General features: G+C 52.0%; 2 protein-coding genes across 5 annotated transcripts in view; one reads left to right on the top strand and one right to left on the bottom strand.

The window, feature by feature from the left end:
- Positions 1-1,618: 1,618 nt before the first annotated feature.
- Positions 1,619-16,426, top strand: SPATA46 (spermatogenesis associated 46). Of its 2 annotated transcripts, XM_060033243.1 has the most exons (4): positions 1,619-1,774; positions 13,240-13,501; positions 14,824-14,937; positions 15,598-16,426. In XM_060033243.1, exons 2-4 carry the CDS (start codon positions 13,303-13,305, stop codon positions 16,122-16,124), a joined length of 840 nt encoding a protein of 279 aa, XP_059889226.1. In that variant the 5' UTR covers positions 1,619-1,774; positions 13,240-13,302; the 3' UTR covers positions 16,125-16,426. The 2 variants fall into 2 exon arrangements, with proteins under 2 accessions (XP_059889226.1, XP_059889234.1); XM_060033251.1 differs by lacking the exon at positions 1,619-1,774 and having other exon boundaries at positions 12,948-13,501.
- The window catches only part of LOC132438904 (carboxyl-terminal PDZ ligand of neuronal nitric oxide synthase protein), a 304,583-nt gene continuing 292,866 nt past the window's right edge, over positions 6,527-18,243 (bottom strand). For all 3 annotated transcript variants that reach the window (XM_060033208.1, XM_060033215.1, XM_060033224.1), the window contains 2 exons: positions 8,360-8,669; positions 6,527-7,538 (listed from right to left, as the gene is read on the bottom strand). In XM_060033208.1, the coding sequence (XP_059889191.1) occupies positions 7,040-7,538; positions 8,360-8,669 (809 nt within the window). In that variant the 3' untranslated portion in view covers positions 6,527-7,039. The remainder of the gene's footprint in view (positions 7,539-8,359; positions 8,670-18,243) is intronic.

The following is an 18,243-nucleotide window of genomic DNA, read 5'->3' as shown; positions in this document are numbered from 1 at the left end:
ATGCTGTAAGTTGCCATGAGTTAGCCCACGAAGCAGGCTGGACACTTGGCCGTGCTTACACACCAGACCAAACCGGCGGGAGTTTTGTAATAAACAGGAGTGTAGAGATGCTACTGGTGGCAAACACGGAGGGTGCTCTATGGCAGAGGTCCCCAACCCCCGGGCCACAGCTTGGTACCAGTCCTTGGTCTGTTAGGAACCGGGCCGCACAGCAGGAGGTAAGTGGCGGGTGAGCCAGCGCGAAGCTTCATCTGTATTTACAGCCGCTCCCCAAGGCTCGCATTCCCGCCTGAGCTCCGCCTCCTGTCAGATCAGCCGCGCCATTAGATTCTCATAGGAGCGCGAACCCTCCTGTGAACTGCGCATGCGAGGGATCTAGGTTGTGCGCTCCCTATGAGAATCTAATGCCTGATGATCTGAGGTGGAGCCGAGGCGGTGATGCTAGCACCGGGGAGTGGCTGCAAATATAGATTATCATTAGCAGAGAGGTTTGACTGCACAGAGACCATAATGAACCAACTGCTTGCAGACTCATATCACAACACTATCAGTGAGTGGCAGGTGAAAACAAGCTCAGGGCTCCCACTGATTCTGCACTACGGTGAGTTGTAGAATTATTTCATTATATATTACAATGTAATAATAATAGAAATAAAGTGCACTTTTTTCTCTTGGCCAGAAGAAAGTCGCTTGACAGTGTTTACTTCATTAGTCTGAATGCTACAGAAGACCAAAAACAAAAAACAAAAAAAAAAAACAGCACATGCACAGAAACAAAACCCCAAACCACTAAAAACTGCTTAACCACTGATTTGTTGAGCAGAGCAGAGATGAAATTTCTCTAGCAGAGAAAGAGTAAAAAGGTAATGTGGGCCTTTTAAACCTTTAGTCCATTTAGCCAGGCTTCAGTTGGGATAAATGGAATATCAAAATCAGGCTCGTCTAGATGAAAACTGCATGGCTGTTTAAAAACCACTGAATAGGAGGAATGTGTTAGAAGGAAATAGATTAAAAACAATTAGACAATCGTTGACCCGCACCTATTTTTCTAATAAATTTCTATCAAGCGCCTCAGTCTAAAAATCTAATATACCTGGACCATTTCTACTACCAGCAAGTCTTATTTATTTCTGGCCATTTATTCCTGAAAGTCTTGTGAGAAGACATGGTGAGGAGTAAATCCAACCGCACGTAGGATGGCGGACAAGAGAAAACATGCGTGATGCGCTTGAAACATCCCCAAACCATCCCCCACCCGCCACCGGTCTGTGGAAAAATTGTCTTCCACGAAACCAGTCCCTGGTGCCAAAAAGGTTGGGGACTGCTGCTCTAAGGAAGAAGGTGGCCAAGCAGATGGCACTGGAAACCACTGACTTGTTAAACAGTAAAACGCAAAACAAAAGTTGCAGTTTGTTGGGAGGCTGCCTTTTGCTTTGGGGGATTTTCTTCTTTTTCCTTTTTTTTTTTTTTTGTCTTTTCCAAGAGAGAGAAACTGGCAGCGTTTCCTGCTCCGAAAAGGACAGATTCCTCAGGCACCTCCCACGAGGGAGAAAGTAGCCTGGTGTCTGAGTTTGTCCTTAAATATTTCCTCAAGCTGGCTTCCCTGTATGGTCAGTAACCAAGTGATTCGTTCCGTGGGGTAGAGCTTCCCTGGGCTCCCTCGAGCTGGACTATTTATCATGGCAGCAGCTGGAGATAAGCTGGACACAAAGAGGATTTGTGTCTCCACGGGTCGGGCCCTAGATACGAACGTGGAGGAATTTTCTCATTAGTGGTAAGTCATGGAGGGGACTCCGGGCTTTCATCGTGCGACCCAGTGCAAACAGCGGCAGGGAGGAGGGCACCCTGGAGGGGCAAAGTCCTTGAAGATACTTTCTCTGGACAACTGAAATGAAGGTTTCCAGAGTGGATTTCCTTGGGAGAGAGGAAAGACACTGAATGTTGTCTGCAAGCTGTTCGGGGTTAGGTGGGGCTTCATCTAGGAGAGCTGCATTTCTTTGTGTGGACTTAATTACTTGTTCCCACTCAGAGGGGAGCCACAGTGGGGGCCCCAGATCGGGCACCTCAAACCCAGCGGTTGGCTGGCAGGGGCAATGCTGAGTGAAGCCCAGGGGACCCCGAGGGCCAAAGTCTCAAAGGCAAGGAGGCGTAACCAGCGGCTGGCAGGCTGATCTGGGGAGCCCTGCGGTGGTGGAGATGTGGGTAGAGAGGGGACAGGGAGTTGAAGCACAGACGGTTCTAGAATACTCCCAGGAGTCACAGACTTCAAAGGGATTCGGAAGATGTCCGAGAGCAAACTGACCAGGAAGGAATTCTCTGAGCTTGGAGTAGTATCTGAGGTGCCGTCCCAGACTAGCTAATTCCATAAATTCTGAATCCCAGCTGGGGTTCCTCACCAGCACAGGCACAGACTTTAGGAATGAAGTGGGCTTCCTGATGACCTCTGATTTGTTCGTTTCCTTCAGCAACCACTATAGGCAGATTAAGCTCAGAGTTTGAAAAACACTTAGTTGAAATTACTCGCCCTCCCCCCCCAATTTGGTACTTCATTGCATAACAGGCTACGCTAACATAGCCTGTTAGCATAACAGGAAGGCAGGTTCCGTGGTGTCCTCACCCATCGTGGGCATAGTGAGAGACAGAACCAGGTGTCTCTTCACCAGTGTTACCACTGTGCCCCAGACAGCACTCAGCTCACAGACAGGCTTGGATATGTTGTCTGAATACATGCATCTTTGTATCCCAGCTTCTAGACCAAAGGCTCAGAGCACAGCATTAAAACGTGACATATTCACATCCTTTTTCACACTTAAAAATTTCCTCAGAAGTTTTTAATTTTTACATTATAGTTTTTCATATTTGATCTCAGCCAAAAATAACTCCTTTGCATAATAGTGGGAAAGAAAAGCATACGAAAGGCACATTTCACACCTGAATGACTGCAGAAGTTGATCCTGAAGCCATCCAACGGGAGAGGTCACCCAAAGAATAGTCACTGGACTTAGCTTAAAGGAAGAAGTTGCTATTGTAAGTACTTGCAATGCCTTTTCCCAGGCATGGGATATGCTGGATTGGGTTTTGTGTTACTCCTGCTTTCCCAGAACAACACGCTCCTCCCCACTCCAGAGCGAGCGAGCACTGTGGGTGCCCGTGGTCTTCGTGCTCGTCCTCTGACAAAGGAAGTGCAGGAGTGGAATTCAATGCAGAAAAGGCTGGAGACAGCCTCATGCCTGAGACATTTCTGATGTCCCCAGGGAGGAACCCCTGGCACATCGTGGGGGCGAATGATAGGGCTGGGCAGAAAGGGCCCATCCTTCCCCCTTTAGAAATGTGTGTGGCTTCTTTTCCTTCCCCTTCCTGTCTCTTCTTTACTTTGTCCCTTTTGAGGAGGTCAAAGGTCTGGCCAACTCTCAGCTGGGGGTCCTCTGGGTCTCCTGGTCTGACACCAACCAGGGGCAGCAAGGGGGTTAAAGGGGCTTCTGGCCACCGCTGCCCCAAGCCATGCTGTCTCAGTAAGGAGCATCTGGGTTGCCCCAGTCTGGGGTTAGTGCCTACATCAGCAGCTTCGAGTTTTTTCCCAACATTGCTAATGACTCCGAATCTGATGGCAGCTCTGATCCCTCTCTGAAGAGTGCCTGTGTGCACACCTAGCTCTGTCCCCTCCTTGATGGGAGAGGGCTGTGGACCCCAGGTGGACGCTCTGGTGGTCACTCGCATTTCCTCCCTGCTTCCTTCTGAGGGGGAAGGTTGCACCTTTGCACGTGACGTTGATGCCCTGAACCAGACGTAGGTCTGGTTGGAAGAGGGACACTTCCACAGCAGCCAGCCAGTTAGAGGAACGTGTGAGAGCACATCCCGAGAGATCATTTCCTCCCAAGGTCTCGTGCTGGAGATCTGTCATCAGTGCCCATCATCCTCACGTCTCACTCTTCCAGGCTCACAAAGCAAAAGGCCAATGCTCTCCGCTCAAAAAGGCAGCCTTCAGAAAAACCAACCACCCTGCATCAGTCAGGAGCAAAAAACCAAACCAGCAAAACCAAACCAAATCATTTTATTGTGTGGTTTCCTTCTACCAGAAGATTACTAAAAATATAAATATAAAATCTGTAGAAAACACTTGGAATAGCTCTGTAATATTCTTCTTTCCCCAAACGGGGGCCAACCTCTTTGTTCTTTAAAAGTTGATGGACTACATGAATGTCTTCGTATCACCCACATTCGTTAACACAGATACATTTCTCTCCACGCAGGGGAATAGGCCACCTTCCTGCCAAGTTCTGGAAGCTCACCTTGCATCTATCAGGGTAAAACTATTGCTGAATATGGGAATACAGGACAGTGGGTAACAGGGAGAGAAGAAAACTCTGTGGCCCCAGCTTCCTTCTGTGGACACAGAAGACAGGCCCTTCATTTCTCCTCAGTACCCTGTCCTGGAGCAGACTGGGCCAAGCTTCCAGAGAAGTTGGATTCACCATGAGGGGTGTGTCAGGGGGGTGACTGCCATGCCGCAGTCACGGGCAGGTCAGGCTGTTGACATGGACACGGGAAGTCAAGTGGGGCTTTGCATAGAGAGCTGGTCTGAGCCGGGGCCCTCAGCAGGATAGAAGTCGCTGTTCCTACTGGCCTCTGGGCTACACTTAGCCCTGGCACCAGGCACTCTCTGTCACATCTAGGACCTCATTTTAGCCTCAGAGAGCTCCTCCACCCCGGTAGCAGCCTCACCCCTCCTGTAGAAGGATGGCTGAGATGGAGATCACAGAGAGGCCACCCAGACATTGAAGCAGGGTCCCACAGCTCCTTGTTTGGTACTAGACACAAGTCCAAGGAACACTGGGACCACCCTGGCCACGGTCCTGGGACAGCCTGATAGGATCCCTGGGCTAACCCTGGGTCTGAGGGCCAGGACCTCAGCAGCGGCTGGGTGTGGAGCAGAGAGCAGGGTGCTTAAGTCAGCCCGGGCCTGCCACCTCTGCACCTATGGCTACAATAACACCCGGCCAGAGCCACCCTGGCCTTTGGGAGAGGAGTAGCCCCAGAGCGCAGGAACCTGGTAAGTTTCCCATCAGAGAAGCAAACCAAGCTTCTGGGATGGAAGCACAGATGAGAGTGGGCTAGCTGCCAGCACGTGGGTTTAGTTCTCTGCCCCCAGCTCTGTGTTTTGTGCAGAACCCCAAGCCATTGTGGGAAAACTCACGGGCCCCCAAATGCTAGTCCTGAGAACTTCTGAGCATCAGGGTCAGAGATCAACATCTTTGTGATATTCCTGGAGTAAGTCAGGATCGACTCAATTCAGTAACAGCCTTCCTCACTTCACCACGGCCTGCAAGGTGCCCGGCGTGCCTGGACCCTCCTGAGGAAGATGAGACAAAGCTTCATTCTGAGAACGCAGGGTAGGAGAAAAGGCGGAGGGAGAGCTACGGCAAGGCCCCCGGCTGCAGAAGCAAGGAGGCGGGAAGGGCACCTGCATCCCGGTGGTCCCCCGAGGCTCCCAGGTCTACAGGAGTTAGCTTGGACATTTTATAAGGCAGGGGTGGTTCCTGGGGAGCAGGAACTGGGTGATGAGATGAAGTGGGCAGTGAGCTCTGGGGCACCCAGAGTGGGAAGCTGAACAAAGAATAGAAAAGGGGAGGCGGCAGGAGTCACAGAAGGAGAACTGAACAGCCCACTCTGGCCAGATGTGCCACTCCCAGCCTTCTCCCGGGGACCCAGCCACCTTGCTCAAAAAAAGGCATGTTCTCTTCTTGCTGCAAAGGCCCCCGGGGTTGGGATCACCCCCCGACAGGGTCTCTTGGCCACAGGAAAACAGCATGACAGGACCCCTGGTGGGAGACAGGAACACAGACGTGGGTTAACCCAGGAGGGCAGAACCAGTGGGGCTGTGTGAACTGTCAGTCCTTCACAGAGACCCCAGAGGCAGGCAGGTAGACAGCACCTTCTGTACGAGAGTGGAGCGCCTCCTACTTAAGCGTGGCCTGCTCCACGGTTCCTACCACAATCCAACCTCTCACACTTCTCACCTTGCTTCCTGCACTTACCACGCCTAGACCCTAGAACTACATCACATCACGCTGTGGAAACCCTGAAAAGCTGCTCTGAGCCCTTACGACTACTCTTTCCCCATCCCGTTTTCACTGCCTCCCCCACTACTGCTCTGGGTTCTCTCGGGACCAGCTCCCTGGACGCCAGGTTCCTGGGCCCTCCCCGCCAAACAAAATCAGAACGTGCTCTGCTGCTTCTGCCAGGGCCTGCCTAGCCCTGTCTTCACGCACAGCAAGGGAAGCCCGGGTCTCTTCTGTGCAAGGAGCCCGAGCGTAGCTGGCTGCATCATCTTGCCCAGTGCCTCTCCACACTCCCATGCCGGGCAGGCGCTCTCGGTGGCTGGCTCCGTGCCCTGCCTCAGGCTAGACGAGACACACCCTGTGAACCCGGGGTGTCGACACGGCTGCCCGAGGTCTCAGGTCCGGTAAGCACTGCCCCCGGCTTGCATCCACACGGGCAGAGGCGAGGTAACAACCCAAGGGCCTGTGCTGTCTTGGGGTCAGGAGGAGCTGTGGCTGGGCTGTGCTCAGGGTATGCGGCTTTCTGGGCCTGGGCCCATCATCGAGCCAAACCCGTCATCCCTCATCCAGCCTGATTCCTCCGGAGGCAGGAGGCCTCTGGCCCCCAGGGAGGAGAAGGAAGGAACCAGGAGGGCATGGGATGGAGAAGAGCAGGAAGCATGTGGGAGCCAGGCAGAGAGAATACCCTTCATCCTGGGCTGCTGGCCTTGCAGGTCAGTGGGAAGCCAGGGCAACTCGGAGCAGAGGCGCCCTGGTATCCAAGGGCTGCAGCCAGCACGCCAAGGAGCCATTCCACGGACGGACTCTTGAACTAGGACTACACATGGACTTGTGGCCCTGCAGCAGCCCGTGTGGAAGACTGGCTCTGCTGAGCTTTGTGCAAGCAGGACACACAGCAGGGTGGAGCCGGGGCAAGGGCCAGGGTGTGCGGTGAAGAAGCGAGCAGAGGGGAGGGGGTCTCAGCAGGAGCAGAAGCAGCTCTACTCAAAGGACAGCAGGTCTGGGTGAGGGCCCTCCATGTCAAGGCTGGAGGTCCGTGCCCGAGGAGGCGGGCTGCTGTCCTCCAGAGGGTCAGCCAGGCTGATGGGGCTCAGGCTGAGTTTGAGGCCATTTCTCTCGATGAGGCCAGGGGAGGAGGCCCTTCGGCACTCAGTCACCTTTAGCTTCGGTTCGTCCTGGTTGTCCTTGTGGATTAGGTCAGGTACCGACAGGGAAACCTCTCCATTGGGCAGAGCCTCGCCCCTGTCCACCATTTCCATGATGGCCTCTGGCTGTGAAGCATCTGCTGGGCTGGGCTGGGCAGTGGGAGGGGAGTCCTGGGGCTGCCCAGGTGACAGCTCTGTCCCATACTCCAGACTGCTTAGGACTGGCTGCGATGAAATCAGCATGTCCTGGGTGGTCTTCAGGGCCCGAGGGGTTCGCTTCCTGGTGGTAGGAGGCGGGGGATCCAGCCGAGGGAATGCTTCCTGCAGGGATGACCTATAAGGTTGGTGACATGAGCTGACATAAGGCTGGAGAGACACCGTGCTGCACCTTCCACTCACCCACCCGGGAAGGGCTTTTCGCTCCGGGCTCTCGTTCTTGTTTTAGCGTGCGAGTCTCGGCAGTTGGAGCACAAATGGCTTTGGGCCTGTCACCTCCTCACTCGGTGTTCACAACAGCACGAAGTGTTAACACTGGGACCACTGGTGAACCGCGTCCCGTCAGAACCTACACAATAGCCCTGAAAAGCGCATCACCACTTGGGGAGTGTAGGTGTCTAAAACGAGGCTGGATACGGGAGGGCTGCCAAAGCAGGCTCCCCTCCCCCCTGACCGGTGGGTTCCACCAGACGCCGGCTTCTCCACTACCAACAGTCAGGGCAGCACTTCTCAGGCGTGGCTGGGTGTCAGAATCCCCCCGGGGAGCTTCCGGCAATGCCTGGGTTTGAATCCAGCTCTGCCAGTTACTAACTTTGTAACCTTAAGCTCCTCACGTTACCTCTCTGAACCTGCTTTACCTGCAAAATGGAAATGATATACTTCATCTCAGAAGGCTGTTTCAGGGTTCGGTAAAATAACGCAGCGGAAGCACAGCACGGTGCTAGGACATGATGGGCACGCCGTAAACGTCAGCCGTGGTGGGAGCATTGAAGCCGGCTCCCGCAAACATGGCCCGATCCTTCAGCTGTTCTTTACGTGAAAACCTCCGTCCCTACCCCAAGGCCATTCTCCCCTCTAGACACTACAGTTTGTCGCAGGCCTCTTCCAGTGGGTCCAGACCCGTAAGGATGTCAGGGCGGGAGGGAGAGATGCACTCACCTTCCGTCATCCACGTCAGCCCCGCCGGCCAGCTGGGCCCCTGCAGTCTTGTTGACCTCCATCGTGCCCACGCTGCCCAGGCTCGAGGGCTCTTTTCTCCGCAGGAAGTCGTTAACTTTGGCCCCCATGGCTTTGCCCAGGTTCTTGAGGTGCTGGCTGCTGCCCACCCAGAGTCCAGGCCCTCCGGGCTCCACAGACCCCAGGGCGGCAGAGCTGGGGGCCGCGGGCCTGGACACGTGGGGGAAGGAGCGGCTTGGCTGGAGCTTTGGAGTGAGGGCCGTGTTCAAGTTCTCAAACATGCTGTGGTCGACTACAAACAAAGAGGGAAAGACAGAGAGCCGGTGAGGGGAGGGGAGGGGGGCCTCGACCCCATCACTTTTGATACCACACCCACAACTTGTAACTTCATGAGGTTTTGGAAATAGTCAAGAGGGAGGCAGCAAAGACACTCTTGAACCTTCCGATCCAGTTGTTCTGATGGGATGTGGGACCAGAAATTCTAGTTCTGCCTCACCCAGGTTAATCAGTGATGAACTCTAGCCACAAAAAAGCTAACGTATCCCTTTAAACATGCCTCCTTGACTCATGGCTTAACCCCTTACCTTGGGGTCACCAGGCCCTTTGAAGTAAAGACAAACAAGGATGAAGCAATGAGATGTGACATTTTTACACTGCCATGAGCACATATGGAGCTCTCTGACTCAGGCGCTGGGGTAGAAGCTGGTGGAGGGATGGCAAGTATGAGGCTGGGAGTTGGAAGCTCCCTGCTAAAAAGTCACATGTGTAGCACGTTTTCTCCATGAAAAATGCTCACTTCTCTTGGAGGTGGAACTTGGGAGAATGGGACAGCTGCATGCAGAGAGATGCTAAGTGGTGGTTCAGAACCAGTTCACGCCAAGTGGACAAAGCACTTGGTGCCAAGGAAGCAGGAGGAAGCTGACAAACGCCAGCTCACTTAATCTTCACAAGCTAGTAAGGTGGGGCATGGTAAGATTTCTCTTTACAGAGGAAGAAGACGGGGCTCAGAGTAATGAACTGCTGGGCCCGAGGTCACAGCCCAATTACTGGCACAGTGGGAACTAGAACCCAGGTTTTCTCACCTAAAGCTCAGGGCTCTTGCCACTACTTCTCCTGCCTTGCAATGGAATAAATGCCTAAATATGCCTCGTGCACAGTCTGCCTCTCAGGGATCTCTGTTCGGCTGGAAAGATTAACTCAAAGGGCTGGGAGGAGACCCACTGGGTTGTAAACACTTGCAGGGCAGAAGCCATGTCTCATTCATCTTTGTGTCTTTAACAGCTAGCCTGGGTGCGGCACACAGTAGGTGCTCAATAAATACCCTGAAATGCAGATAGAGAATCGTGGAGACCGAGACCACAGTAGCTCCGAGGTCTGTAGTTGGAATGGCTAGAGCTCAGGGCTCTAAGCCACGCTGTCCACACACTTGCACAGAGGCAGCCTCTCCCCACCAGGAAATCCAGCTCAGGCCTCAGTGCAGCCAGACCCACTCTGGGGCCTTGGAAGCAGGCTTGAGGTTGCTGTCCTTCCCAGCTACTCCAGATATTTTGTCGGTCTCAGAGGAGGAGAGCGATTTGGGCATAGGCTCTGCTCCTGGTCAATACCTCTGCTAAGTGCCTACTCCTGCCGAGCCTTCCTAAGAGTAACTGAGGTTAGGGTATACGTTTTCTTCCGTTGAACTTTTGCATAAAGCAATTCTCTGCTCTGCACTGCTGAGTCCTGGGCACTGGGGAGCATTTCTCTTTATTGCGGTTTTACGCAGAGATATCCCTTCTGAGCCAACTACCTCAATAAGCCATATGCTAAGGGTCTTCGGGCAGCAGGAGGAAGCTGTGGGAGGAGTGGAGATCTCCCCCTGTGATGAACCCCACAGTCTTCACCTCTGTAACTACCCCTAACCCACGTGCAAGAAAAGCACCACTGCAGGGGACATGCTAGGAACTCGACTAGAGCATCCCTGGGACACGGGGCACAGAGCCGACTGGTTCAGGCTGGCTGGGCTCCAGACGTAGACCCAGCACACTAGGAGGAGATCCCGGCCCATCCCACAACAGGGGTATCGACTCTTGAGTCTTCTCCTGAGAGTATAAATCTTGCCATGTCATCCACTTTTGCATAATTTACCTATCATGTCCCATATCCTTCCAATTTTTCTTTAATCGTGAACTCTGCAAACTAGCAGAGAAGCCTTTGGAAACTAAAGCATTTAATGATTTTCCCCCCCAAACCAGAAAGTATGGGGGCCACCATGAAACTAGAGCAAATGTTCAAGAGATATATGCCAGGGAAGAGGGCCAATCCCCACCGCTTTCGGGTTCATATAGTTCTGTGGCTGTTTCCTTACTGGTTTAATGTGAGTGTTCAGAGCAGACACATTCACTTCTAAAAGTGTAAGTACCAGAAACACCTGGCAAAGTGACTTGTAAATTGTGAGCCCCTTTGATTATAATTATTGAAGAAACACATTCTAAGAAACATAAATAACTTTTGGATTAAGCACCATTTTAGATTTCCTGTACTTCTTGTTTCTCTACCCTTCAGGATGTATACACTGAATTCTTAAGTAATTTAAAGATAGCTCATCATATACTCTCTTCATAATTCTCTTAAGTCTTCTGGTAAATACATCTTGTTTTTAATAATAAAGTAAGTCCCTTGATGGGAAGAAGCATCTTAAGTGACATTTTTTGTCTATAATGCTCAGCATAGGGCCTTGCACAACAGTAGGCATTTAATAAATTCATTGAATTGACTTTTGATATGAATACTTAAAACTGACTGCATTATGGGCTAACATCGTAGAAAAGCTATTCCCCAAGCCTTCTTCCATTTACAAAAGACACTCAAAACCCCCTCCTCCGGGAGCGGTCCACGGGGGCTCTTGAGGTCAGGCTGGGGCTCCCTTCATCTTTACATCTGAGGGATGTGCAGCGAGCCCCTTTCCTGCTGGAGGCACTAATGACCCCACACTCTGTCAGGACGGGAGGCTTGGTGGTTCAGAAAATAATGGTGATGGCAGAAAGAAAGGTGACTGGATCCCAACCAGGTGGCCCTCCTAACAGCACCCCCCAGCATGCACATAGCCAAGCAGAGGGGAGCATCTGGGGCCAAAGTCATCCAAAAGAAAGACAGTATCTTACCTGTCCGAGAAAGGGGCTCGGAAAGCAGGCGGGAAACAAACGAGAGAGAGAGACACATTTTATGTAGTGACCGACCACTATGGGAGTGTCAGCTCCCGTCTGGGTCACCAGCAACAGCCCACCAAGAGGATATAGCATGCAAGACAGGGGTCCTGCTATGAGGAGTGTAACAGACCTGGATGACCAGGTTCCCGTATGCTTTTTAATAAACCAAAACAGAGCCGTATTTTAAAAATTCTACAAACAGGTGCTGGTGCAGCCTCCTGTATTTCCCCCAATGTTCTGAGGCCCCTTTACATTAAGTATATCTGAAGTTCCTAGCTGGCAGTGGGAGGAATGCAATGGGCCAAGGCAACATGAAATTCTAAGTCTTTTGGATCCTGTGTACGTCACTCGTTTTTTTGCTGTCTCGTTTCCAACATGTGAATCCCTAGATTTTCGACCGGAAAGACGTTCATTCATCCACTCCAACCGTCTAAATTAACAAAATGGGAAAGGCAGGTGGCAGAGAGGTCTGCCTAATACCGCACAGGGAGGTAACGGCAGAGCAGGGGTTAGAACTCACATAGACTGACTCCCAGACCCACGATCCTTCTCTACACCATGACGGCCAAGTGAGACTGCCAATACCCTCAAAGTTGCCAAGGTACACGGCGTCAAGTTACACCCTAACACGTTCTAACGTTCCAAGCCAGGCTATGAAGGAGGTCCATGAGATCTCATTCTCCGCACTGTCCTGCAAATGTTTAAGTACTGTGGATAAACACGGGCGGGAAGACAACTCTGGGATCTCACATGCACATGCTAACTCACACTTGCTCCACACACTGCGAGGGGAGCCCACTGCTGACTACGGGCTGGGCCAGACCTTTCCCACCCAGCACAAACATACCCACCTTTAGATCTAAAGCCCTGTATGCATCTAGTCATGATGATCTAGAATGGGGCACCTTCAAGCTCATCTTTCAACCCTCTAGCTAGCAGGCTGGCCAGGTTGTTACATGACAGAAGGGAAGCAAAGAGAAGAGGCTACCTCGTCACTCTGAGTACATAGCCTTACTACCAAATTGCTTATAATGAGCAAAATGGTGCTAAGTCACCCATTTATGTTTTAGTCATTTGCTAAAAACAGACAGCACCATTTAAAACAGTATTTGGTCCCTATTCTTAGGACGTGCATATTGAAGTATTTAGGCACAAAGGGACATTATGTTTGTAATTTACCTTCAAATATCTCAGAAAAAAATGTAGACACACAAGAGAGGCAGAGAGGGAGGGAGGGAATTGATAAGACAAATGGAGTAACATGTTAACAATAGGAAAATCTAGATACAGGTTAGGTGGGTGTTCTCTGTTCAAATTTTATTTTTGCAGCTTTTTATAAGTTTGAAATTATTTCCAAAGAGAAATGTAAAAAAATATACCCCAAACCAAAGAAAACAGAAACTAACGTAAAACAACAAAAACATCTGGTGACAGAGGTTAGGCAGATGAAAAAAGCAAAGAGGTCATTAAGAGAGGACAGAGGATCCCAGAGCTGGGGGTGGTGACAGCAACGACATGGAAAAGGGACACTAGAGAACAGAGGGGGCGCATAGACAACATCGCTATCAGGTCTCTACTACATTCCTCCCTCTCTCTGGGTATCCCCAATCAAGACAGGCCACGGAAGAATGACAAGTGAAAAACATCTTTAAAATTTTTTTATCTTGCTTGCTACAGACCCCATCCATCTTTCGAGAGGGATAACCTCCCTGGCGAGTAGAATCATGTGGCCTTTTTGTGATGTCAGCTGAGCTCAGAATGTTTATTGCCTGGACAACCCAACCAGCCTCCTGGAAGCAGGCGTGTGTGACCTCCATACACTTCAGTAGTCAGAATATGGAGAACTTCTCACTCCTCAGCATTTCTGGACCTCGAATCTCTTCCTCTGCTCTGAGCACTTTTCCTGATATCACGCCCTCACGTGCCACCAGCTTGCCAGGTAAACTCTCGTGCCACTAGGGCCACAAAAATGTGGTTTTCTGAAGCTTGTAATTGAGTACTCTACCAGATCATGTTACAGGACCACGATTTAGTGAGAAAGTCAAATTACACGTGGGGAGAAAATAATTTTTCAAAATATTGCCTACATGGTAAGTAGTTCCTGCTGTTGATTCATTTCTTGCAAGGGAAGGATGGGGGAAACATTTGTTATCAGGCTTTTTTCCCCCTCTGAATCTGCATGAACCCTCAAAGTGACAGTTTGTCTAAGTAAGGAGTATGTACTAGTTTCAGCCCTGTTTTGACAACCTGGAGAAGATCTAGACTTATCAATCCATCAGAAGGAACCTAAGGCAGGGGGGAACTGATGAGCCGATCCTGGAATAAAGTTGAATGTGCTGAGGACTTGCTATTCAAAGCATGGTCCATGGACCTGCAACGTCACCATCACCTGGGAGCTTGTCAGAAAAAGGCAGAATCTCAGGCCCTACCTCAGACCCGCTGAATCAGAATCTGCATTTTTAACAAGATCTCCAGGTGATTCCTATGCACATAAAAGTCTGAGAAATGCTGTTCTGTGAAGTGGTTCTCCTAAGCATCCGTTTGCCTATACACGGGACATTTGTATCCGTTTCCCAAACTGAGCACAGCTACTGCTCTGCGATTTGAGGCAAGCCAGCTTCTTAATCCAAGTATTAGCAACCATCAGGCAGCTGGGGTCCACCTGAACACTCTCTGGCTGTGGGTGGGAGGCGTTTTAATTGGAGAAATGGGCTTCTCGTCCTCAAAGGGATCTTGTAACATAGCTACGCGGTCCTCGACCAGACTCCCTCCTCTGGGCCCTCCAGGGACCCAAAGGCTGCAATGCAGAGTGAAAACACACACACACACACACACACACACACACACACACACACACACACACACTCTCTCTCTCTCTCTCTCTCTCTCTCTCTCTCTCTCTCTCTCTCCCCCTCCCCCTCTCCCTCTCCCCCTCTCTCTCTCTCTCTCTCTCAGCTGCAGGAGGGTCAAGAGCGGGGAGGGCCAGGCAGAAAGCTGTCATCTGGTCCACATCTTATATTCTTCTTTGGAGAGGACCTTTCCAGGGCCTCAATGACACCAGCACCCCATTTGGAATTCCCCAGGAGGTCATCCAGAATAGCTCTGCCTATGTGGATGCCACAAAGGTCATTGTTTTGCTTCAGTTTTGCAGTGCCTTAAAGCACCAAGGTTGAACCTCTAGGTATGTCTCGGGGGGAGGGGCCCCAACAAGAGGACGCCCAACCTTGCTCAGCTCACCAGAGTGTTTCCTCTGTAATCCAGGCATTGCAAAGACTGTGTCTCCTACTGAGGCGTCCAGCCCAGCTCAGGCCCTGCCACCCCAGTACCAAAGCGGCGCTCTCCGGCATGGGGTGCACAACACGGTGCTCTCAGCAGGTGAGGCCTTCTCTGACTCAGGTGGGCACATGTGAGAAGCTGGGGGAACAGGGGCTGCTCCCCTAAGGGCAGGGTGCCTGTGTGTGGGATCGCCGCGTGCTGCCTGTCCCCACTGCAGTCTCCTGTCCGGTGCTTCCTTTAGCAGAGACCTGCAGGTCTGTGAAGTCCTCTGCTTCTCCTCTCCTGTCTCTCAGGCTGAGGGAGAACAGCACTTTCTGCCTGACTGGGCTGTTGCAGGCAGACAGTGAGGCTGGAGAAACGGCCACAACCAGTGGTGGTAGAAAGAGGGGCTCTAGGAGGCCAGAGGTCTGGCTGCCTGCTGAGCCACCTGTGTCTATCCTCAGAGGAGACAGAGGAAAGGTGCCTGCAGGGAGGGATGCACCTGACAAACGCCAAGGCTTAGTCATTGCAAGGGGAGTCTCTACCTAGAGATCAAACTGCTTTTCTCTGGACAGCAGGAAGGAAGGCCTTAGCCTGCTCTCCCCACCCCATCCTCTGTCTGCTCTCAGAACTGCACTCAAGGAGGGGCAGAGGTAACCTGAGGTCCTGCCTGACTACCTGCTTTCTTGCCCTTCTGCTTCTCCACCCGGCCTCCAGCCACCCCAGGTCTCACTGCTCCCTGCCCGGCTCGAGGCTCAGACCCAGCCCTTTCCTTTGCAGGCTGCATCTCGGGGGACCCCCCAAACAGAGAGAAGCTGAGGAGGAATTGCACCATCTACCGGCCCTGGTTCTCCCCTTACAGCTACTTTGTATGCAAGGACAGAGAGAGCCACCTGGAGACCTACAGCTTCCCAGAGGTGCAGCGGGACGAGGGCAGGGGGGACAGCTGCCTCCCAGAGGACACGGCTGAGAGCATCTGCTCATCCTCCTCCTCCCCAGAGAACACCTGCCCCCAAGAGGCCACCAAGAAATCCAGACACGGCCTGGATTCCACAGACTACATCACATCCCAGGACATCCTAATGGCCTCCAAGTGGTACCCGGCCCAGCAGAACGGCTACAAGTGTGCGGCCTGCTGCCGTATGTACCCGACGCTGCACTCCCTCAAGAGCCACATCAAGGGGGGCTACAAGGAGGGTTTCAGCTGCAAGGTGTACTATCGCAAGCTCAAAACCCTCTGGGGCAAGGAGCAGAAGGGCCGGCCGGGAGACAGGCTTTCCTCAGGCAGCTGCCAGGCCTTCAAGTAGGCCTGCTGGGTGGCGGCAGCTGTCTTGTTAGCGGACAACGCTTTAGGTAAACAGGAGATGATGCCTATTTATGTCTCTACAGAGAGACCAATAAACCAAAGTTAGTGACAGCCTTCTGTCAAGTCTGAGGTCACCCTGTACCACCTGTCCTTCTCAGTCCCTGGTCCCCATCCCATTCCCCTTCTGCTACCGGGTGCCTTGCAACACCAGGCCCATCTCCCTGCCTCTTTTTTTGTTTTGTTTTGTTTTTTGAAAGACAATACCCAAAGTTTGAGACTATCTTCTAAAATGGTGGTTTTCAAAGTGAGGTGCTCAGACCAGCAGTGTGAGCATCCCTGGGGAATCTGTTAGAAATGAAATTCTCAGACCTACAGAATCAGAAACTCTGGGGGGTGGGCCCCTCAATCTGTGTTCTAATTGACCTCTAGGTGATTCTGATGCAGCTCAAGTATGAGAACCACTGTTCTAAGACCCTGGCCTTCCTGTTGGTCCTGTGATGGGTCCTTGCCCTGCACCGTGGGAGAACTCACACTGAGGGAGAAGGGTTGAACGCCCTTTTCTGTCGGTTCCACCAGCAGAATCTCTGCACAGTTTGAAAGCTTCTTAGGTGTTAGATCTTCTGAGGGGTGGAAGAGGGAGGACAACATGCCCCACGCATAAGACAGAAAAGAGGCAAACAGGGCTGGGGCCCATTCCCACCACGTGTACCATGATCCTTCATTTGGAAGGGACATCTCTGGCTGAAGCAAAACAGATCACTTCTGGCCTGGCGGGTATCTTTACATGGCTCTGTTGAGTCATGTCTGAAAAGCTGGGTAAACATGTGAAAACACTGCTTCCTAGTACCAAGAAATGTCCCAGCAGACAGCCCTGACCCTTATTCCATTTCTGAGCAAACCTCATAGCCAACTCTGACCCAGAAAAACGGATGAGCATCAAGGGTGCAGCAAGGACATCGGTTTTGCCCATTATGTGGTTACAGAAAAAAGAGCTTATGTTTGATGGTCTTATTTTTAGGCCTTATTTACCTGTCATTTCATCTCCCTAATGACTCAGTGGGCCCTTTCACTGCAAGGGGGCATTTCCTTTCTGGGACCCTGGCACCAACCCTCCCCTTGTGTCTGCTTCCCCACTGCTTGGCCAATGGGTTAGGGTGGAGGATCTCCCCTTACCCTTCCAGGGGTCACATACTTAAGTCTTCCGAAGCCCCACTTTATAGTTTGGCCGAGCTGCTTCTGCTTATCACTGTTCTGCTAAAATATCATTGGTGGGGGTTTCCCTGGTGGCACAGTGGTTGAGAGTCCGCCTGCCGATGCAGGGGACGCGGGTTCGTGCCCCAGTCCGGGAAGATTCCACATGCCGTGGAGCGGCTGGGCCCGTGAGCCATGGCTGCTGAGCCTGTGCGTCCAGAGCCTGTGCTCCACAACGGGAGAGGCCACAACAGTGAGAGGCCCGCGTACCGCAAAAAAAAAAAAAAATATCATTGGTGGTTCTTTTGTGAGAGACAGGCTGGCTCACACCCCCATCACACACCAGTCCCTTGCTGTGAGAGCACTCCCAGTCCTGCATCCAGTTCCCCACTCTTTCCCTCACCCTCTACCCACTAAGTCAGAGTCCCAGAGTCTACTTGATTTGCAGGCTCCAGCTGGCCTGGGAGCCAGGACATGCAGGGTCCCACCCACTCACTGAGGGGCAGGGTGGTCTTCAGGCAGCCCTGACATTATTCCATTGCTTCCAGGGCCCGGTTCCCGGAGGGAGCAGATGAGTGACTCTGGCAAGTCTTTAGTCCTCACTCTGAGCTCCTGCTTTCCTAAATGGAAAGGCCACCGGAGCCCCCGGAGGCTTCTCCTTACAGACGCTGCTATGAACGTGTGTCCCCTTGACAGGGCTCCTGAGGGAGTACAAGGAGGGGGACACGGAATGGACTTGAGGAGACCGGTCGCAGTCTCAGCATGGTCTGTGGCAGGACCAGGCGTGGAATCACTCCTCATCTGGTCTCTCTCCCTCTGCCCAGCCCTCACTCCCTCCTCCAGGGCATCCACATCATGGGCACAGAGCACAGCTTAAAAAAAAAAAAAAAAAAAAAAAAAAAAAAAGGAGAGAGAGAGAGAGAAATCCA

The sequence above is a fragment of the Delphinus delphis genome, chromosome 1 (genome assembly GCF_949987515.2).
Source record: "Delphinus delphis chromosome 1, mDelDel1.2, whole genome shotgun sequence".
NCBI lineage: Eukaryota > Metazoa > Chordata > Mammalia > Artiodactyla > Delphinidae > Delphinus > Delphinus delphis.
Note: the sequence above shows the minus strand (reverse complement) of the source record. Positions and strands in the feature narration are given on the sequence as shown.